This window comes from Mobula hypostoma, chromosome 11 (genome assembly GCF_963921235.1).
Source record: "Mobula hypostoma chromosome 11, sMobHyp1.1, whole genome shotgun sequence".
NCBI classification, from domain to species: domain Eukaryota; kingdom Metazoa; phylum Chordata; class Chondrichthyes; order Myliobatiformes; family Myliobatidae; genus Mobula; species Mobula hypostoma.
In genome coordinates this window covers 46990867-47012392 of record NC_086107.1, presented here as the reverse complement: position 1 = coordinate 47012392, position 21526 = coordinate 46990867, and the positions used below count along the sequence as shown (strand labels likewise).

At 38.7% G+C, this 21526-nt stretch overlaps 1 protein-coding gene and 1 long non-coding RNA gene across 4 annotated transcripts in view; one reads left to right on the top strand and one right to left on the bottom strand.

Moving 5' to 3' along the window:
• Positions 1-21526, bottom strand: part of LOC134353709 (uncharacterized) — a 46254-nt gene that overhangs the window by 11081 nt on the left and 13647 nt on the right. The window lies entirely within an intron of this gene.
• The window catches only part of abcc8 (ATP-binding cassette, sub-family C (CFTR/MRP), member 8), a 181210-nt gene that overhangs the window by 153403 nt on the left and 6281 nt on the right, over positions 1-21526 (top strand). For all 3 annotated transcript variants that reach the window (XM_063061994.1, XM_063061996.1, XM_063061995.1), the window contains 9 exons: positions 2201-2303; positions 3912-4025; positions 6681-6801; positions 6914-7044; positions 11059-11137; positions 12533-12641; positions 15192-15295; positions 20445-20578; positions 21360-21422. In XM_063061994.1, the coding sequence (XP_062918064.1) occupies positions 2201-2303; positions 3912-4025; positions 6681-6801; positions 6914-7044; positions 11059-11137; positions 12533-12641; positions 15192-15295; positions 20445-20578; positions 21360-21422 (958 nt within the window). The remainder of the gene's footprint in view (positions 1-2200; positions 2304-3911; positions 4026-6680; positions 6802-6913; positions 7045-11058; positions 11138-12532; positions 12642-15191; positions 15296-20444; positions 20579-21359; positions 21423-21526) is intronic.

Genomic DNA, 21526 nt, shown 5'->3' with positions numbered 1-21526 from the left:
TCTGCACCCTTTGCTCTCCAAACATACCTTTGCTTATTGCGGCCAAAAAGTTCTATTTTAACTTCATCAGTCCACAGGACTTGTTTCCAAAATGCATCAGGCTTGTTTAGATGTTCCTTTGCAAACTTCTGGCGCTGAATTTTGTGGTGAGGATGCAGGAAAGGTTTTCTTCTCATGACTCTTCCATGAAGGTCATATTTGTGCAGGTGTCGCCGCACAGTAGAACAGTGCACCACCACTCCAGAGTCTGCTAACTCTTCCTGAAGGTCTTTTGCAGTCAAATGGGGATTTTGATTTGCCTTTCTAGCAATCCTATGAGCAGTTCTCTTAGAAAGTTTTCTTGGTCTTCTAGACCTCAACTTGACCTCCACCAATCCTGTTAACTTCCATTTCTTAATTACATTATGAACTGAGGAAACGGCTACCTGAAAACGCTTTGCTATCTTCCTATAGCTTTCTCCTGCTTTGTGGGCATCAGTTATTTTAATTTTCAGAGTGCTAGGCAGCTGCTTAGAGGAGCCCATGGCTGCTGATTGTTGGGACAAGGTTTGAGGATTCAGGTATTTATAGAGCTTTGAAATTTGCATAACCTGGCCTTTCTTAATGATGATTGTGAACAAGCCATAGCCCTAACAAGCTAATTAAGGTCTGAAACTTTGGTAAAAGTTATCTGAGAGCTCAAATCTCTTGGGGTGCCCAAACTTTTGCATGGTGCTCCTTTCCTTTTTTTCACTCTAAACTTGTACAAAATAAAAATAATATACTAATCTTGCTTAAAATGTTGAAAAGAATGTTTCATCTTCAATTTTATGACTTTTGGAGATCAGTTCCTCTTCTACTCACTTAACTATTCACAGTAACAGAAATTTTGACGAGGGGTGCCCAAACTTTTGCATGTCACTGTATATAAAGAAATCTTCACCACTATTTTGCAGCCCAAAAATGTAGAATTTCGCATTGAAAAATACAAAAGAGTATGGAATGGTATTGCAATGCAAAATGGCTGGATGAATTGTAAATTTTGTACAATATTGCAAATTGCATTTTTCCAATATAATTGAAGATTATTTTTGTACTGACAGTGAACCCAAGGAAAGTGGAATCTCACAGCATGCCCTCCTTTTACAGCCTATGAATAACGCTGAGATACATCCCAGGATGCGCTGGGACACATCATCAGTGATGTAACCTGGGGTCATCGTGTATTTTGGGTCTTTCAACATCAGACACTGTTGTCCATGCGACCCAGCAAGGGTTGATCAGGCCCTGGCTTTTGTCCCAGCAGCATTAGTCCATGGGTCACACCTCCTGATCCAGAGCCATCTGGAGGCTCAGTCAGCAGCCTCTGTGACAGTCCCAATCGCTTTTTTCTTTGCAGTCCCCATAATGCCAAGGAGAGAGTAGGTTCTGCACAGTGAGCAGCCAGCAAAACCTCTACACCTCAGCTCTATAGGTCATATCATGTCCTCCAATCCTGTGTCTGGCACTGCTATACCAACTCCAGGTATTTGACTTTCTTACGTTCAAAAGCCTCCTCAATCCAGTCTTCCCAAGGAACTGGCCATTCTACCATGAACTCCTGCTTCGAGGTTTCAGACAGAGTGACTATGTCAGACTAAGGGAATGATGATACAATGAAGTCAGGAAACTTTGTTCTATGGCCTAAAGAAAAAGCTATGTGTAAATATTCATTAATCCCAAATTTACGTTTTTCCTGTTAGTTGTTCGTACTTACCCCCTGAAGGTACAGAATTCTGATTTATTAGTAGAACTATAATCTCTTAACCAAATGACTTTATCTTTAGCCTCAGTTATGAATGTTTAAGAGCCACTTGATCGTGAAGTCTAACCCAGTAAAGATCAATTATGTCCTCACAACCCATATTGTATATCAACATCTGTCATAGGATTACCCATAGAAGTTCTCTCTACCACTTCGTCTGAATACTGATACTGACTGAGCAAACCACTCCCTTGCATGAGAAATCAACATAGTCTCAGGTTTCAGAAATGGAAGCAGAGAGTACAGCTGTGCATAACAACATAGTAATAGATCATTCTAGTGCTAAAATTCTGAATGGGTGCAGAATTAAACTATTTTAGATGGTAAACACCAAGGGGGAAGAATGGTTTTCGTAAAAACAAGTATTCATGTCTAATAAAATTGTTGCCAATGAAACCTGTATGGCTATGTTTTCAGGGAAGAAAATCGCTTTAGGCACAAGCTGCTGGAGCTGACCGACACTAACAACATTGCCTCCTTGTTCCTCACGGCTGCAAATCGTTGGCTCGAAGTTCGTATGGTAAGGGCTTCAGACCTGGAGTCTTCAATATTAATTGTTTTTCATTGTGTTTTCTCAATCTTATAAAGTTAGAATTTGAATGGCACATTCGAGATCTCTACAATAGCTTACCAAAGGTGAATGTTTAACTTCACTGGCCTACACTCAAAACTTATTGAAGGTAATTGATCTAGATACACCCAAAGACTTAAAGCTTATTGCTTATGTACAGTGGCATGCAAAAGTTTGGCCACCCCTGGTCAAAACTTCTGTTACTGTGAATAGCTAAGTGAGTAAAAGGTGACCTGATTTCCAAAAGGCATAAAGTTAAAGATGACACATTTCTTTAATATTTTAAGCAAGATTACTTTTTTATTTCCATAATTTACAGTTTCAAAATAACAAAAAAAGGGCCCTGAAGCAAAAGTTTGGGCACCCTGCATGGTCAGTACTTAGTAACACCCTCTTTGGCAAGTATCACAGCTTGTAAACGCTTTCTGTAGCCAGCTAGGAGTCTTTCAATTCTTGTTTGGGGGATTTTCATTCATTCTTCCTTGCAAAAGGCTTCTAGTTCTGTGAGATTCTTGGACCGTCTTGCATGCACTACTCTTTTGAGGTCTATCCACAGATTTTTGATGATGTTTAGGTCGGAGGACTGTGAGGGCCATGGCAAAACTTGCAGCAGGCGCCTCTTGAGGTAGTCCATTGTGGATTTTGAGGTGTGTTTAGGATCAGTATCCTGTTGTAGAAGCCATCCTCTTTTCATCTTCAGCTTTTTTACAGACAGCGTGATGTTTGCTTCCAGAATTTGCTGGTATTTAATTGAATTCATTCTTCCCTCTACCAGTGAAATGTTCCCCATGCCACTGGCTGAGGAAATAGCTACCTGAAAAGGCCTTCTCCTGCTTTGTGGGCATCATTTATTTTAATTTTCAGAGTGCTAGGCAGCTGCTTAGAGGAGCCTATGGCTGCTGATTGTTGGGACAAGGTTTGAGGAGTCAGGGTATTTATAAAGCTTTTAAATTTGCATCGTCTGGCCTTTCCTAACAATGACTGTGAACAAGCCAAAGCCCTAACAAGCTAATTAAGGTCTGATGCCTTGGTAAAAGTTATCTGAGAGCTCATATCTCTTGGGGTGCCCAAACTTTTGCATGGTGCTCCTTTCCTTTCTTCACTCTAAAATTGTACAAAGCGAAAATAATACAATAATCTTGTTTAAAATGTTGAAAAGAATGTTTCATCTTTAACTTCATGACTTTTGGAGATCAGTTCATCTTCTACTCAACTATTCACAGTAACAGAAATTTTGACCAGGGGTGCCCAAACTTTTGCATGCCACTGTAGCTACACACCAAGAGATTTCAATAAGTGAGTATTGAATGCACAACCTCATGCCTCAAAAAGGCATCATATATATATATAGCTATATCGTTACTGAAACTCACATTTTTTCTATTTTTATATATCGCATGGTACTGCTGCTGGAAAGACAACAAATTTCACAATGTATGCCAGTGATATTAAACCTGATTCTGACTCTGGCAATTGCTTGTACCAAGCCTAGGTCTGACACCTGCTTTATTCTGATTTGCATGCATATCAGCCTGTTCCCCATGTTTTTTTTTCTAGGAATATATAGGAGCATGTGTAGTTCTCATTGCAGCAGTTGCGTCCATCACCAACTCACTATACTACGGACTTGCATCAGGACTTGTTGGTCTGGGACTGACCTATGCCCTAATGGTAAGAACATTAAATTTATTTCTTTGACAATTTTACTACTGTAATTAGGATGTTAATAAAAGTTCAGGCCAATACCAAGAATTGGTATTCATTTATTATTGTCACATGTACCAAGTTACAATGAAAAGTTTGTTTTGCTTATTGTTAATAAAGATCAATTCATTACACAGAGCATTGAGCTAGAATAAGGTACAACAATAACAATGCCGACTAAAGTGTAAAAGCTACCTAAAGAGCAGAGTGCAGGTGAAAAAAAAAGTGCAAAATCATAATGAGGTACTGTAGATTGTGAGACCGAGAGTCCATCTTATCATACAAGAGGTCTGTTAAAGAGTCTGACAATATTGGGATCGAAACTGTCCTTGAGCCTGGTGGTACATGCTTTCACTGTTTTGAATGTTCTGCCCAGTGGAAGAGGGGAGAAGAGCGAACGTACAGGGTGGGTGGGGTCTTTGACAATGCTGGCTGATTTACTAAAGAGTGAGAATTATAGACAGAGTCCATAGAGGGGAGGCTGGTTCTTAAGATATACTGAGCTGTGTATACAACTCCCTTGTGGTCAAGTGCAGAGTAATTGCCATGCCAAGCCATAATGCATCAAGATAGAAAGCCTTCATTGATAAAAATTAGTAAGGCATGCCAAATTTCTTTAGCTTCCTTACAATCACACTACAGTGATATCTTTGTGTGTCATTCACAGGAAAAGCATCTCACTGATTCATTTACATTCATGTTTTAACATCAAGTAACTAATTTTTAGCCTTCCACTTCATTTACACATTTACTGCAGTACCCAATCAAACCTGTCCTTGACTTTGATGTCCCTTGTCCTTTGTCAGGCTATCCTTCTTCCTGCACTTCCCTCATAGAGTGCTCATCTCCATCCCCTTGTTCAACTAGACTTAAATATGACTATCAACTGACTTTGCTGTAGTACACAATCTGCCAGAATCTCTGATCCAGGGTCATCCCTGTCTGCAAATACAAGTTGTGGATTCTTTACCCTAATCTTTAAAATTTTCTTTTCTATCAAAATTACCTGCTGACAAATGCTTACTGAACTTGATTTGGAGGTTGTCAGTATTAGTTACGAACTTGGTTCACCTGCAGTTTGTTGGAAATCACACAAACCAGTCTTCTGTCCTTGGACTCACTTTACACCGCATGCTGTCGGAGCAGTGCTGTCAGGATGATCAAGGAAACTACCCAGCCAGACAACACACTTTTCCATAAGACCATAAGACAAAGGAGCAGAAGTAGGCCATTCGGCCCATCGAGTCTGCTCCGCCATTTTATCATGAGCTGATCCATTTTACCCTATTTAATCCCACTGCCCCGCCTTCTCACCATAACCTTTGATGCCCTGGCTACTCAGATATCTATCAATCTCTGCCTTAAATACACCCAATGACTTGGCCTCCACTGCTGCCCGTGGCAACAAATTCCATAGATTCACCACCCTCTGACTAAAAAAATTTTTTCACATTTCTGTTCTGAAAGGGCGCCCTTCAATCCTGAAGTCATGCCCTCTCGTACTAGACTCCCCCATCATGGGAAACAACTTTGCACATTCACTCTGTCCATGCCTTTTAACATTCGAAATGTTTCTATGAGGTCTCCCCTCATTCTTCTAAACTCCAAGGCATGGCAATTCCTCTCCCTCCAGGAGAAGGCTCAGGAGCTTGAAGACTCGTATGGCCAGATTTGGGAACAGCTTCTTTCCAACTGTGATAAGACTGCTGAACAGATCCTGACCCAGATCTGGGCCGTACCCTCCAACTATCCGGACCTGCCTCTCGGTTTTTTTGCACTACCTTACTTTCCATTTTTCTATTTTCTATTTATGATTTATAATTTAATTTTTACTATTTACTAATTTTTACTATTTTTAATATTTAATATTTGTAATCCAGGGAGCGGGAAGCGCAGAATCAAATATCACTGTGATGATTGTACATTCTAGTATCAATTATTTGGTGACAATAAAGTATAAATGGAGACAGATCATAGAATAGTACAGCACTGGACAGGCCATTTGTGCCCACCCCTCCCCCCCCCCCAATTTTGAGCCAATCTTGACACCAATTTTTACTAAATGTCCTCCTCCCCTGTATCATCCATATAGCCCATTCCTTTCATATTTATGAAAGCCTCTTAAACTCCACCAAACTACCTGCTTCCACTATTATTCTTGGCCACATTTTCTAGGCACCTACCACTCTGCATTAAAAATACTTGCCTCTCACTTCACTTTTAAACGTCCTCCTTCTAACCATAAACACATATCCTCTGGTGTTTGACACTTCTGCCTTGGATTAAATTTCCAACTGTCTATCCTAGTTATGCCTCTGTCAGGTCTTCCCTTAGCCTCAGATGTTCTTGGGAGTACAACCCAAGTTTTATTTTTTGAGACCTATTAGCTAGTTTTCCAAGTGGAAATTTGTGATAGGTTTCTGATTGTGGCTTGGTTTGAGATTTTGAATTAGGAATCCTTTCAATTGCTCAATTATGTTCAAAAATAATAAGAGTTATTCAACTTTGAATTTGGTATTAGGTGTATGGTGATTACGCTTATAGTTCGTATTTATTTCTTGTTCAGTGCTTGACCAATTGCTGCAAGTAGTAATATGCTTGATTGTTTTCCTTTCTCGGCAGATTTCAAACTACTTGAACTGGATGGTACGCAATCTAGCAGACATGGAAGTACAATTAGGTGCTGTGCAGAGAATAAACAGCCTCCTTAAAATTGAAACAGAAAATTATGATGGACTTATATGTGAGCATTTCCAAACAAAATATTTGGTGAAAATGCCAATGACCAAGTAGCTAAGTTTAGCAAATAAGTTTTTTAACTGTTATTTCTTTTCATCCTGAATAACATGGTACAGCACCTTCGCAGATTCCTCCCAACTGGCCAGATGAAGGTGAGATCAAAATCCAGAATCTCAGTGTTCGCTATGACAGCACCCTAAAACCAGTGTTAAAGAATGTGAATGCCCACATCAGTCCAGGACAAAAGGTAAGAAGGCCCATTGAGTTTCAACCTGTGTGAAGTTGCTGATTGGAAATTGGCCTCATGCATTAGTTTGTCATTAAATTCACCTGTGTAGCTCCCATTATTTCTAAGTGCTTCTTTCCTTCTAACATGACATCCAAAGTGTACATAATTGTTATGTGAATCCAGCTAGCAGCTTGTATCTGGGAATGCATTAGCACATGTAGTGATCAAGCCTGCTGTAAATATGCAGTGTAGGCATATTCCACTATTAGTTTTTGTTTGTATAGAGCCACTCAGGAAACACTAAAATTCAACAATGCAGCTGATGTTGTGTGTTAACCACATACAACTGAACAATGCAGTTTAGTGTAAGTATAAGCCAATAGATTATCAGTAGCAGTGGAAACACAACAGCAAGTATGTCTAAATGAGAAAGTCTGCAGATGCTGGAAATCCAAAGCAACACACACAATATGTTAGAGGAACTCAGCAAGTCGTGCAGCATCTATGGAAATAAATGAACAGTTGACTTTTTGGGCTAAGACCCATCTTCAGGAGCAAATGTGTCTGATATATATCATAACACTCGGATTGCTGTTGCTATTTTCTCCCTCAGCTTGCAGTACAAATAAGTGAATCTCATGAAGCTTGCTCAACCCCTTAATGCCCTTTCACCATATTTATATTTACCTGCAGAATTCTGGCTCCACCATCTACTACCTTTTACATGATAATAGCTAGGGTTGATTACTATGTGTCACTTTGCAAGGTGCTAGCTGCTCACAAAATTGTGTAATCCATTGTACCGATATGATAATCAAGCATTATCACAGCTGGTCTGAACAAGTACTGTAGTCATCATAAAGAGCAAACCAAGTGTTGCTGGTGCTTGAAATGATTTTGGATCCTAGCATCTTTCTTTTGTACATTGTGTTACGTACCCCGTAACTGGGTTACCAAACCAGCAGAAATGGACCACTCGTTGGAGTCCGGATTACTAGAAACTAATAAAGTTTTATTAAAGAAATAAGTAACACAGTACTCTAATCATAAGGATATAAATGCAACAGGTTAGCAATGATAATACACACATGTACACAGAACTAGGGTAATAGGAATCAAACCAAGCTCTATCGCAGTCTAGGGGTAAAATGATCAGTCTTAAGTGACGTAGAGTTCAGTTCAGCTTAGTACAGTTCACAGAAATCACTGTTGTGCGGTTGGAGAGAGAGAGAGAGAGAGGGAGGGGGATGCAATTTGATTCAGGCAGACCTTTGATGTTCTTCGCAGTTGGTTTTGGGCGGACGCTTTTATGTCTTCTATCCCGCTGTGGTCGCCGACTGTGACCCCTCCGTTCCGGATAAGACCGTCCTTCCGCGGTGAACCCGGCACCCAGGCAAGGGCGGACACACACACCAGATTCCCACCGATCGTACCTTTACACCCTGTGAGTCTATCGTCGGTTTCCGCGAACTGGACCTCCAAACTCCCACCAACTTGTGGGGGCACACCGCTCTTCCAAGGTCTCGTTATCTCGTGATCTCGTGGTGTGTGTCTGTGCCTAGCGAACCTGCTCTTTTTATCCCCCTGCTGGGGTATCACTTGTCCACCAAACTTCAAACAGTTCAGATTCAAAGTAACCGGTCTGTCAACAGCTGAATTGTGTTTCTTTTCCGTTAATCTCTCTCTCCTCTCTCATTAGCATTTTGAACGTTTCTCCATTGTCTCTCTTATCTCTCTCATTAGCATCAATCGTCTGATAGCTTGGTTTGGCATCACAATTGCAATTTAATTTCTGATCACTTTCATGGTGGTCCTTAAAATTTTGCCTTCAAATGACTGAAACATGACTAAAACATGATGAGAGGAGACATCATAGAGGTATACAAGACATTACGAGGAATAGATCGAGTGGATAGCCAGCGCCTCTTCCCCAGGGCACCACTGCTCAATACAAGGGGACATAGCTTTAAGGTAAGGGGTGGGAAGTTCAAGGGGGATATTAGAGGAAGGTTTTTTACTCAGAGAGTGGTTGGTGTGTGGAATACACTGCCTGAGTCAGTGGTGGAGGCAGATACACTAGTGAAATTTAAGAGACTACTAGACAGGTATATGGAGGAATTTAAGGTGGGGGTTTATATGGGAGGCAGGGTTTGAGGGTCGGCACAATAATGTGGGCTGAAGGGCCTGTACTGTGCTGTACTATTCTATGTTCTATGTTATGTTAAAAGAGGAATGCATGAGCACTGTCACAGTAGAACTATGCTTCTGAAAATTTGCCTTACTGGAACTCGTACATTGTGGCCATTAAAAAAGTTAATAAGGAGGGTATGGATTGTCTTCATATAACAGGTATAGCTCATTTTCAATTTCAATTATAGCAGGAAAGGCATTGTGGAGTACAGACCAAGTAGTCCTTAACAGAAGGAAAGGCAATCAGGAAAATGATCCCATCCATGTTTGTGTGCCTGTTTGCAGAGTGGCAGTTCTTCCCTAAAGTACAGAACAAAGCAGTTTACGTAATGAGAACAAGCCAGTGAAATAGATTTTTAAAAGCATTGCACTTATAATACAAAGTGCTTTTTCTTCCCCTTCTCTACCTTCTGAATAACTCCAGTTCACTGAGCAGTACTTCTACTGTATTTAATAGTCATTTATGTTGGAGTTTCAAAAGCAAGGCCAGAAATCTACCAATATTGTATTCATAATCAAGCATGCTGTAAAAGGCTTCTAAAATAGATAACACTGTAGGGCTACTGATGGAATGAAAGTATACTCAAATATGAGTACATGTCCTCAGGATAGGAAAGAAAAGAGAAACATACTTTAAAAAGATGCAGGTCTTTTATCTTTATTATTATGTTTTTTTTTGCCAAAATAAAGACGTTGCTAAGTTAATTACTTAATCTTGAAAAAAGCTAAAATGTTGAAGCCAATGGATATTTGCTTAGCAAGACAACAAAAATCAGAATTCTAAAACCTTTACAATGTATCAATGTAGAATATATACCAAAAGGAGTGTTATAAAAAAGTCAATAAGAAAGTGGATGTTTGATAGTTCTTCCTTTTAAAATAATGCAAATTTCTGCAATTAAATGTATTGTAAACAGATGTTAGCTTAGCTAAGTCTGGAAAAGTATCCCTCAACTGAAAGATTGTTGATTAATCCTACCCCATTACAGGCTCTTAATCTTCAGCATTAAGGGAATATTAAATTGTCAGATAAGTTGACCGTTGAGGTAGTTTAAACTGTGGTTCAGCTGTCTACTCAGATTATTTAATATAGTTTAACTAAAACATATTTTTCTTTAGTATCCTCTCCAATACATTTTTAATGCAACCGAAAATAGGAAAGTTAAGGGCATTCATGTGTCATTACTATTTATGGAATGGTTTGGCTATTTTGCTCACCTTTATAACACTAATTCATTGACTTTGGAGCTTTGAATTGTGAGAAAAGGTTGCTTAAAATCATTTTGAGGTGATCTGTGCTTTATATACTAGTTCTTTGGTCAGTCAGATTAAAACATCTGCACTGGAGATAGCAACTAAACTAAGAATTGTGTTGGACTATTCAGAAAAACAATAAGTTTACAAGATGGAGTCAAGTGCACGGAAGTTGCTTGGCAATAATCAACTCTGGTTGTGCTTTTATGAATGCACCAGGTATACCCACTGCTAGCATATTACCGGGTAACTAATGAGTAGGCACGGCAACTTTTCATCTTTACATGTCTTCAAATACAGCCTTTCCATGTGGCACAGGTTGACACAGCTCAGAGGAGCAACTAAATTTTTGGACTTCCATATTTAACTGCACTTGCCTGCATTCTTGGAAACCACAAACAGATTTATTCTGCGACAACTGAGTGCTGTAAGCTTCATTTTATTTTTAGATGCAAAACCCAAGTTATATATAAGAATGCAAGAATTATTTTAAAAATGTTAATGTTGATGCGACATGACGTTTATATGCTTTCCTACGCGCTTTACTATGTTTTGGTACTGTTTGATAACCGAATCTATTTTACACAGGTTGGAATCTGTGGACGAACAGGCAGTGGGAAATCTTCTTTTTCTTTAGCCTTTTTCAGAATGGTAGATATGTTTGAAGGTAAAGTTTTCACACAATGTTTGTTTTGCATACGTTCTGTAATTTACTTTTTTATATCTACCAATCCTGTTTTCTAGGGAACTACTGTTTTAAATTTCACTCATAGACATTAATATTTTAAAATACATTGGGTCAATGCATAGCTTGAATTGAAGTACGGCTCTAGCAAAGTAAAAACAACACTGTAAATGTAAAACTTGATGTTCCAAACAAAAAAAACAGAATCACTTATTAATTTTAATCATATTTTAATGTAAAAAGCAATAGAAATTCTTAATTTACCTTGGTATATAAGAAAATTCCCTTTACTAGTCATTCTTATAAGCCCATTCTGAATGTGTCTTTACTAGAGAACTGTAAAATAATACAACTGGTGTAAGAATAGGAAACTCTTAATTTAAGCTTGAGGTCATCTTTTACACATGCTCCCAAGTGAATAGTTGAACTAACCTTACAGCAAGAGTACATACAAAACACAGTTACAAAGAAATCTTGCCTTAATCATACTATGTTCATATCCTTCTATACAAGCAATTAAAATCCAGAATATTACTTCACACAATGATTATTAGAGGACTCGGTGATATTTTGGAACAATTTAAAAGCTGGTAAAATAAAAATCGGGTAAAAACGTGCAGAACAGAAATAATTAAGAACAAAGTAAAATTGAAGAGATTAAAATGTTTGTTTTTCTTTAACAATCTAAATTAAATCAGGGAAATTGGGGATCAAGTACCAGCTCTAATTTGGTATGAGAGCTAATACTCAGCGTCTCAGCGAGATTGGGCTGTATTCCCAGACTCCAGGGAGTTCTGATGGGAAATATTTGAAACTTACAATAACTCTCCATTAGCAAAGATGGAAATTCTGCATTTGACTTTGTACATGGGAGTTTCAGACTTGCCCACATTTACCAGCATAATCTAGGCCAATATTTATTTTGTTGACCACCTCCCCTCTTCAACATCAAAAAAATTTAGATCTAATAGATGTTTCTTCCCCTCCCCAAGCTCATGACTTAAACATTAAGAAACAAATTACCCATTGCTGAGGCCAAGATAAAAGTATAATGTAGCTGAAATCCTTATCACTCTCCACTCTGAAGCACAAGCAGCAAATGCAACAACCAAGGCACATTCTCAACTTTGCATCCATCTCTCTAATCAATAGTTCCGATCAGTGCAGTTTAAGATAATGCCTGTTTGAAATTAATCAAAACATTTCAACTAATATGAGGAAAATGTTACCATAAAAGCTGAATATTAAGTTTAATTTTACTGTTATATTACTAAAATGGAACATTGTTTTCTAAACCACACAAGCACGCTACACTGTTCTACAGCAGTGTATTTGAAAATGAACACTTTGCTGAATGCTTATGTCCTGTTACTATAGGGAGGATAATTATTGACGGAATTGATATTTCCAAACTACCACTAAGCATGTTACGATCCCGACTTTCTATCATCCTTCAAGATCCTGTGTTATTCAGTGGGTCAATACGGTGAGTATTAACCAAAAGTGATATGGACCATCAATGGATAATGTAGTTTACATAATCCATGTGTGAGTCAGCCTCTGATGCATGTACTTCAAAAAAAGTTTATATTTTGTGTCTTATCTGTTTCAATGATTTATTTCTGCTTTGTTGACTTCATTAAGGTGCAACATAAACTAAAATATCTGAAATCCAATTACTTGTCTGATAAAAGTTAAAAAAAAGTATATTAGAAATGCAGTAGTTGACCACACCTATACAGTATGAAAGCAAATTATGCTTTGAACATTGAAATGAATAGGATAGTGTTCCCTCTGTTTTAATTATAGAATTGCATATGATCATCTGTAGAAAATGAATGCAAAAGAAACACATACTTTTGGAGAATACCCAACACTCACAGCATACATCAGTATAGAATTGCCATCTTTGCAGCAATGAACAAATGATGCAGAAGGCTGTTCTTAAATGCTTTGCAGTACAATTTTGAAATGACTTGATGCCAAACCATAAAATGAAGACGTTGAAGCAGGTAACCAACAACTTTTTTAGAAAGTAATGCAGGAAAAGTGTACTCTTTGCTTTCAACTTTAGCATCCCAGACTGGAATCCCTCTTACTTAAGTCTACTGCACTCCTCTGTGTCTCTGAGCAACCTCTTATGCCCTCATTGTTGCCTTCCCTTGAGCAGCTGCCTCAGTCTATATTCTTAATCCTATTGCCTTCTCATTTTTCTACAACTTACCTATCTAGCACAGAATTAAATTCCTCTAGAGTTGTTCGTCAAGTGTCTCTTTTCCTCTCCACACATCCCTGAAATGGTCTGTTGTTTGTGGTTTGGCAATAAAGTGATTCTCATGGATAATTGCATGATCACTATGACCTAGGTAGATGTAGGCACTGACTAATGACATGTTTTCCTTAAAGGAAGTTACCCTCTTTAGCTAAAAATTTCACCATTTACCCTGTGCAGATTGTTAAATTCTAAGTATGACTCTCAATTATATATCACACTAAGGTCTTCTGACTTTAGAAATTTGTCCATTGAGCATAACCCTATTTCATCATATCATTCTATGGTGGCTGGGAAAGGTAAACAGTAGGAGAAGAAGGAATCTGATTGGAGAGGGAAGTGGACCATGGGAGAAAGGGAAGAAGGAAGGGTACCGGGGGAGATGATCAGTAGGTGAAGAGGTAAGCAACCACAGTGGGAATAGAAGAAGAGGGAAGGGGAGGGAGAAAGAAAAAACAAAAATAACAAGAAGAGAGATCGATGGTCATGCCTTCAGGTTGGAGGCTATCTAGACAGAATATTAGGTGATGCTCCTCCACTCTGATATTGGCCTCATTGTGACATAAGAGGGAGAACATGGACTGACATGTCAGAACGGGAATGAGGAGAGGAATTAAAATGGTTGGCCATTAGAAAATTGTTTTTGGCAAATGGAGCAGCGATGCTCGACAAAGCGATCCTCCAATTTATGTTGGGTCTCACTAATATAGAGGAGGTTGCATTGAGACAATAGGCAACCCCAACAGATTCATAGGTGAAGTGTTGCCTCATCTGAAAGGACTGTTTTGGGCCTTGAATGGAGATAACGGAGGAAGTGAATGGGTGGGTGTAGCATTTCTGTCGTTTTCAGGATACATGCCAGGAGGCAGATTAGTGTGGAAGGATGACTGGACAAGGGAATCACAGAGGGAGCGATCCCTACAGAAAGCAGAGGGTGTCGGGGGAAGATGTGTTTGGTGGTACGATCCCACTGAATAATTTGCAGAGAATGATGTGTTGGATGGGGTGGCTCACTTAAACAGTTACTGCAGTACCCCACCAAATCTTCCTCCAGTTTGATGCCATTTGTTCCTTCAAAGGCCAGCTTTCAACCTGCACTGTCCCTGATACAGTGTTCATCTCTATCCTCCTATCCAACAGATCTAGACTTAAATATGGTATATAATTGATTTTGTTGTAAAATACATCTGGGTTCCATCTGCCAAAATCTCATCGATCCAGAATAATCCCAGTATGCAAATAAAAGTCTTCGACTCTTTATTCCAATGCACCTTAAATTATTTTCCAACTCCTCCCCCTCCGTCTTCAATAAATGTGGAAACTTCTTGAACTTCCTGACCACAAAGATCATGTCCACCCAATCCACTACTTTTGACATGACCTCACCTTAGTAAATAATCAAAATGAAAAACGTATTCCATACTATTGCCAGGAAATCAAGTTGAAACAGGTTAACAGTTTCAAAGTCAATAAAGATCAAGGGAAATTTGGGGATGTATAAGTTATGCTGACTTTATCTCTGATGTGTACCTCCTGCAGAAAGGTATAGTGCAGTAGCCTGGGTAAGGACTGTAGTGTGCACATACCTGTTCTAAATAATATTATTCCTAGTTATGGTAAAAAGGAGAATAGAACTAACTGATTACTGTACTAGAAGTTGGTCTGGATTTAAAGAGCTTCTTCTGAGCCACAATGATTCTAAAATAATCAGAAGAACTTGTAAAACTCGCATTCTGAATTAGTTTTTTTTTCTTTTTCCCACAGATTTAACTTGGATCCAGAGAGAAAATGCACAGATAGCATTCTGTGGGAGTCCTTAGAGATCGCACAACTCAAACATGTGGTGAAAGCTTTACCAGGAGGTTTAGGTAACATAACAGTAATATAACCGATGACGTTGGCAACAATGCAAAATGTGCAATTTTCCACCGAGATATCATTTTATTATATACTGTTATTTTTTCTTACCATTTAAATGGAGATTGTAAAATTAGCTGTAGTGCAAATTATACCTTCAGTTCATTATTCCCATTTTGCAGTATCATCTGGCCAAACCTGACCTCCATTGAGCAAGTGACTGAAGGAGAAGTTAGACCAAGAATTTGACATAGTTTCAATACCAGCTGTATCTAGTTTTGGCAGAAGTTTATTTATAGTTCTAAGTGCAAGCACGCAGACTGAAAGGTTAGCAGCATGAGGCAGATGGGCCATTGCTGTTGTTTTTAGTAATGAGCATTCAAGAATATCATTGCTTTAAGCAGTTTCCTTTTATGTTTACCTGCAACAGGTCAAGAAAAATGTCCTGTATCATTGACTTATAAAGTACAACTTATACAAATTTCATGATATATCCCCAAACCTTACCATTTCCATCCAGTAGTATCTAAGCTATAATAAGGGAGACCAAGAGCTCCATTTCCTTTCAATCTGGATTTTCCATTCCTTGCAAGGTTCAAATCAAGTTTCTAGACCATCTCGTCTGCAAATCCACAGCCCCTACTCATCGCCCTAACATAGAGTCATGAAGTACTACAGCACAGAGATAAGTCCTTTGCCTCATCCAGTCTGTGCCGAACTATTATACTGCCTAGTTCCATTGATCCACACCTGGACCATTGTCTTCCATACCCCTTCTATCCATGTACTTCTCTTAAATGTTGCAATTGAAGCCACATCTCCCACTTCTGCTGGTAGCTCATTCCACAATCGCACCACCTACTGAGTAAAGAAGTTCTCCCTCATGTTCCCCTAAATATTTTACCTTTCACCTTTAACCTATGTATTCTAATTTCAGTCTTACCCAACCTCAGTGGAAAAAGACTGCTTACATTTGCCCTATCTGCCCTGCTCATAGTGTTGTATACCTCTATCAAACCTCCCCTCACTCTCCTAAACCCCAAGGAAAAAAGACCTAACCTACTCAACCTTTCCCTATAACTGAGGTCCTGAAGTACTGGCAACATCCTTATAAATTCTCTCTGTACTCTTTCAATCTTATTGATGTCTTCCCCGTAGAAAGGTGACCAGAACTGCACATAATACTCCAAATTTGGCCTCACCGATGTCTTACACAACTTTAACGTAACATTCCTATCCTGGTTTTTCTGCCCAAATTGCAACACCTTACTCTTGTCTGCATTAAATTCCATCTGCCATTTTCCAGCTGGTCCAGGTCCCACTGCAAACTCTGATAAGTTGCTGTCCACTACACCCCCAATCTTGATGCCATCTGCAAATTTGCTGATCCAGTTAATCATCCAGATCATTGATATAGATGACAAACAACAGTGGACCCAGCACTGATCCCTGTGGCACTCTACTAGTGAGAGGCAACCATCTACTGCCACTCTGGGACTTCTCTTACAAAGCCAATGTCTAATCCATTTTACTGCCTCATCTTTAATGCCAAAAGACTAAACCTTCTGGACCAACCTTCTATGCGGGACCTTGTCAAATGCCTTGCTGAAGTCCATGTAAACGACATCCACTGCCTTTTCTTCATCAACTTTCCTAATAACTTCCTCAAAAAACTCTCTAAGATTGGTTAGATACAACATACCACACACAGAGCCATTTTGACTATCCCTAATCAATTCCTCTCGACATTTCATTTTTTAAGGCCTCCCTCTTGCAAAATACACCTTTTCTAGAAAGCAACCTGTTCCAATCCACACTTGCCAGATCCTTTCTAATACTGCCAAAATTGGTCTTTCTCCAATTTTGAATCTTTACCTCAGGACCACACGTCCTTTTCCATAATTACCTTGAAACAAATGGCATTATCATCACTAGATGCAAAGGGTTCCCCTACACAAACTTCTGTCACCTGCTCTGTCTCATTCCCTGATAGGAGATGTAGAATCGCACCATCTCTAGTTGGGACATCCATGTACTGATTAAAGAATATTTCCTGAACACATTTGACAACTCTTTCCCATCCAGTCCTTTTACAATATGGGAGTCCCAGTCAGTATGTGGAAAGTTACCTACTATCACAATGTTATTGTATGTTTATTGCAACAGTCTGCAATCTCTCTACAAATTTACTCCTCTAAATCCTGCAGACTGTTGGGTGGTCTATAATATAATCCAAGTAACTTGGTCATACCTTTTTTTATTCCTCAGTTCTACCCATAAAGCTTCACTAGACCAACTCTCCAGTCTGTCCTGACTGAGCACTACCAAGATATTTTCCCTTACTAGCAATGCCACTCCTCCCCTATAGGATTGGTTAGTCATGTCCCTCCACCCTCAAAGCCATTTTGACTTTTCCAGATCAGGGCCTCAATATCTCTCAAAAATCAGGTTTCCCTACACCTGTTAGGCTTGACTTCTATTCTAACAGGAACATACAAACTACGCACTCTCAATATTTCATTGTTGAAAACATTTCATTTACCAAGCATTCCTTTGCCAGAAAACAACCTATCCCAGTCTACTCATGCCAGGTCCTTTCTGATGCCATCCAAACTGGCCTTTCTCCAGTTTCGAATCTCAACCCGAGGACCAGTATTATCATTCTCCATAAATTTCTTGAGATGAATGGAATTATGATTTCTCGATCCAAAGTGTTCCTCTATGCACACTTCCATCACCTGCCTTGTCTCATTCCCTAACTGGGGATCCAGTATTGTGCTCTCACTAAATGGGACCTTTATATATTGATTAAGGAAACTTTCCTGGACACATTTAACAAATTTTATCCCATTCAATCCTTTTACTGTATGGGAGTCCCAGTAAATATTTTGGTGATGGGTAAAATCACCTACTATCACAACTTTATGTTTCTATGATCTCTCTCTACTACTCCTCTAAATCCCACAGATTATAGGGTGGTCTATCAAGTAATACCACTCCTCCCATAAAGCCTCAGTAGATGAACCTTCCTTTTATTCTGTCTAAGCACTGCTGTGACATTTTGCTCACTCCTCCCCCCCCCCATCGTCTAAAACAATGGCATCCTGGAACATTGAGCTGCCAGTCCTGCCCACTCCCGCAAATGAGTCACACTAATGGCTATAGTATCATATTTCCACATGTTTGTCCATGCATTAAGCTCATCTGCCTTACCTACATCTTGCATTGAAATAGATGCAACTCATAACATTAGTCCCATCATGCTCAACCTTTCGGTTCCTGTCTTTGTATGTAAGCTTAACATTTACTTTCCCCACAGCCACTCTGCCCTGGGAATCTGGTTCGCATCTTCTTGCAACTCTAGTTTAAAAGCCCCGGAATAGCATTGGCAAACCCTCCCAAAAGGACATTTGTGTCCCTCCATTTTATGTGCAAGCTATCCCATTTGTACCTGTCCCACCTTCCCTGGAAGAGAGCCAATGATCCAAATATGTGAAGCTCTCCCTCCTGCACCATCACCTTAGCCACTTCTCTTCCTGCCCTTCCCAACTTTCATTAGTGTACAGATTGCCTCTTTTATGTAATTATAATGTCTGGGTCCAACCATTCACACTGGTGTGCATCCAATCTTCAAAAAAAATGGCTTAAAGCAAGTTGATGGATAAATGATTAAAGGTGCTGATTTATGATTTAAATAATTGTGCTATTTACTTGGTAGTTAAGTATCAAAAATATATAATGTCTGAAATGCAAGTGTCAAGAAAATAATTTAATTCTAAGGTAAACAATGTTCAAATATGTTAAAGAGCAGGGTATAGATTACCTGAATCCACAAATTTACGACAATTCAGCAACTCGCAAATGTTTCTCATTAACAGTAATCACTATAATTGATCTCAGATTTGCAACAAAAGAACCAGTCAGATTAGCAAACATTACAATCAATAATCCTGCAGGCCCATTTACTTGAGTTAAGAACAATTGAGACTATTTTGCAGTGGAGAAATACAGAGGCAAATTATAATTATAACCTCCCTTCACCAGAAAAAAATGATAGCTGTGTTTCAAACCCAATCTGCCTGGCATATGCTTATGCCCAGTTATCAAGAATGCAGCATAAGGACAGAGGGTGGGAGAGCATTTCTTCTTCCACAGTTAAATATTTTAACATGATTGCATGCTTCAGATCTTCTTCTCACTTCCTACTCTAATGCTGGTAAACTGATTTTCTCACATGGTGATGCTATAATTGGGTTCTAATTTTGGCAACACTGTTCCTGGAATTCTATCAGCAAATTCCGTTGAAAATTACGCATATGCAGATATCAGATCAAAGATGGACAAGCTTGCTATGATAAGAACTGTGGCCAAAGTTTACTGATAATCACCAGCCAAATGGGCATGATATCAGTAGTTTGCAATGGTACAATTTAGCATCTGTGATGTCAGTACCAAAGGTATTTATTGACCCATTAATCAAACTACTCAAGAATATTTCATATATTTAAGTTTTTCTTGTATTTCAAAAAAATGGCATATAATTACCTGGCTTCATTTAATCTGACCTTGAAATAGCCAAAACTCCAGTTTAATACCCAAATGCTACCATGTGCACTAGGTCATGGACTTGTGCCATCTGATTTTGTGCTGATTTATACATAATGAATGAAGTAAAGGCTGACTGAAGGTGGGACTTTAAATGCAATATACTCCCTGAACTGCCAGTTTATGTGATATGGTCAGCAACTAGCAATAACCCCTTTTTTTGCCCATTTATTCCTTGCTCCATCAATCTTGATCTCTGTTATTGAGTAAAACTCTAGATTACATTCCCACCAAACATTGACGGCAGGTTCCAAAGATGCATCTGCCTTCGTTAACACAAATTATTTTACCTCCCTGGCTCAACATACCTTAGTGTTCTAAACTGCAGGGTTTTAGTCATACTATTGGATCTTCATATTCAATTGCAAGAATTTTTATTCTTGGTGACCAAAGCAACAGTGATAATTTGCTTTTTAGAAAGGCAAGGGAGCAATTGAAGGGAAGTGAACTGGAATCCATTATGCAATATGAAGGTTTTCAAGTAAACATACATCTGAAGTTTAATATATTACATTAGCGGTTCAAATTCAAACTTTTTTCACATTTGAATGACAGATGCTATAGTTACTGAAGGAGGAGAAAATTTTAGCTTGGGCCAACGTCAGCTGTTTTGCTTAGCAAGAGCATTTGTGCGGAAAAGTAGTGTGTTGATCATGGATGAAGCCACAGCCTCAATAGACATGGAAACAGTAAGTACCAATGGTTAACTTTATTTACGACTTTCTGACCTGTGAGACAGCTACCTGGCGATAAGTGAAAAGGCAACATCCCAGGGTATCACCTCTGCACCCATTAGAGGTAATTGGGTTTTAGTATTTCTTAAATGGGAGGAAAATATTATACAGTAACTAGTTCTTAAATCAGGGCTGACACAATTTATATAATATTTTTGATAACACCATTTAATGTTAGAGCAAAACCTGCTGACTTCAAATTTTTAAATACAATAAATTGGTTAATTATTCCAACATGTACAAAGGTATCGTGAAAAACTTGCCTTGCATACCATCCCTACAGCTCAATTTATTACAACAATGCATTGAGCTAGTACGAAGTAAAACAGTGCAGAATAAAGTGCTGTCTGTTAAAGATTAAATATTTAAAACACTAGAACAAAAATTAAAAGAGAAGAAAAATAAATTGTAAAGTTAAGGCAGTTTACATTTGCTAAAGCTGTTTCACAGAAGTGTGTGCTGGAATCAAATTTATTCACTTAGTTAATTAGACGTTCGTTTAGTTCAGGGGTTCCCAACCCTTTTTATCTCAGGGACCAATACCATTAAGCAAGGGGTCTCTGAACCCCAGGTTGGGAATGCCTGATCTAGACGGCCTGAGGAGAACTTTATATGATGAAACAAGTTAGCAGTTGTATAATGTAGTGCAATTTTTCAATATCATCTATAATGTACTGTAATTATTCCATGTCTGCATTCAAAAATTATGAAAATAAATTATGTTGGTCTTTTCTAGGAAAACATTTTACAAAAAGTTGTAATGACAGCCTTTGCAGATCGAACAGTGGTAACCATTGCTGTAAGTAACACCAGCCTTTTTTCAGTTTTTTTACTGTGTATGAATCAATAGTTGAAAAGGACAGTATTGTCAATAGTATGAAAAACAGTTACATTAGGGAACTG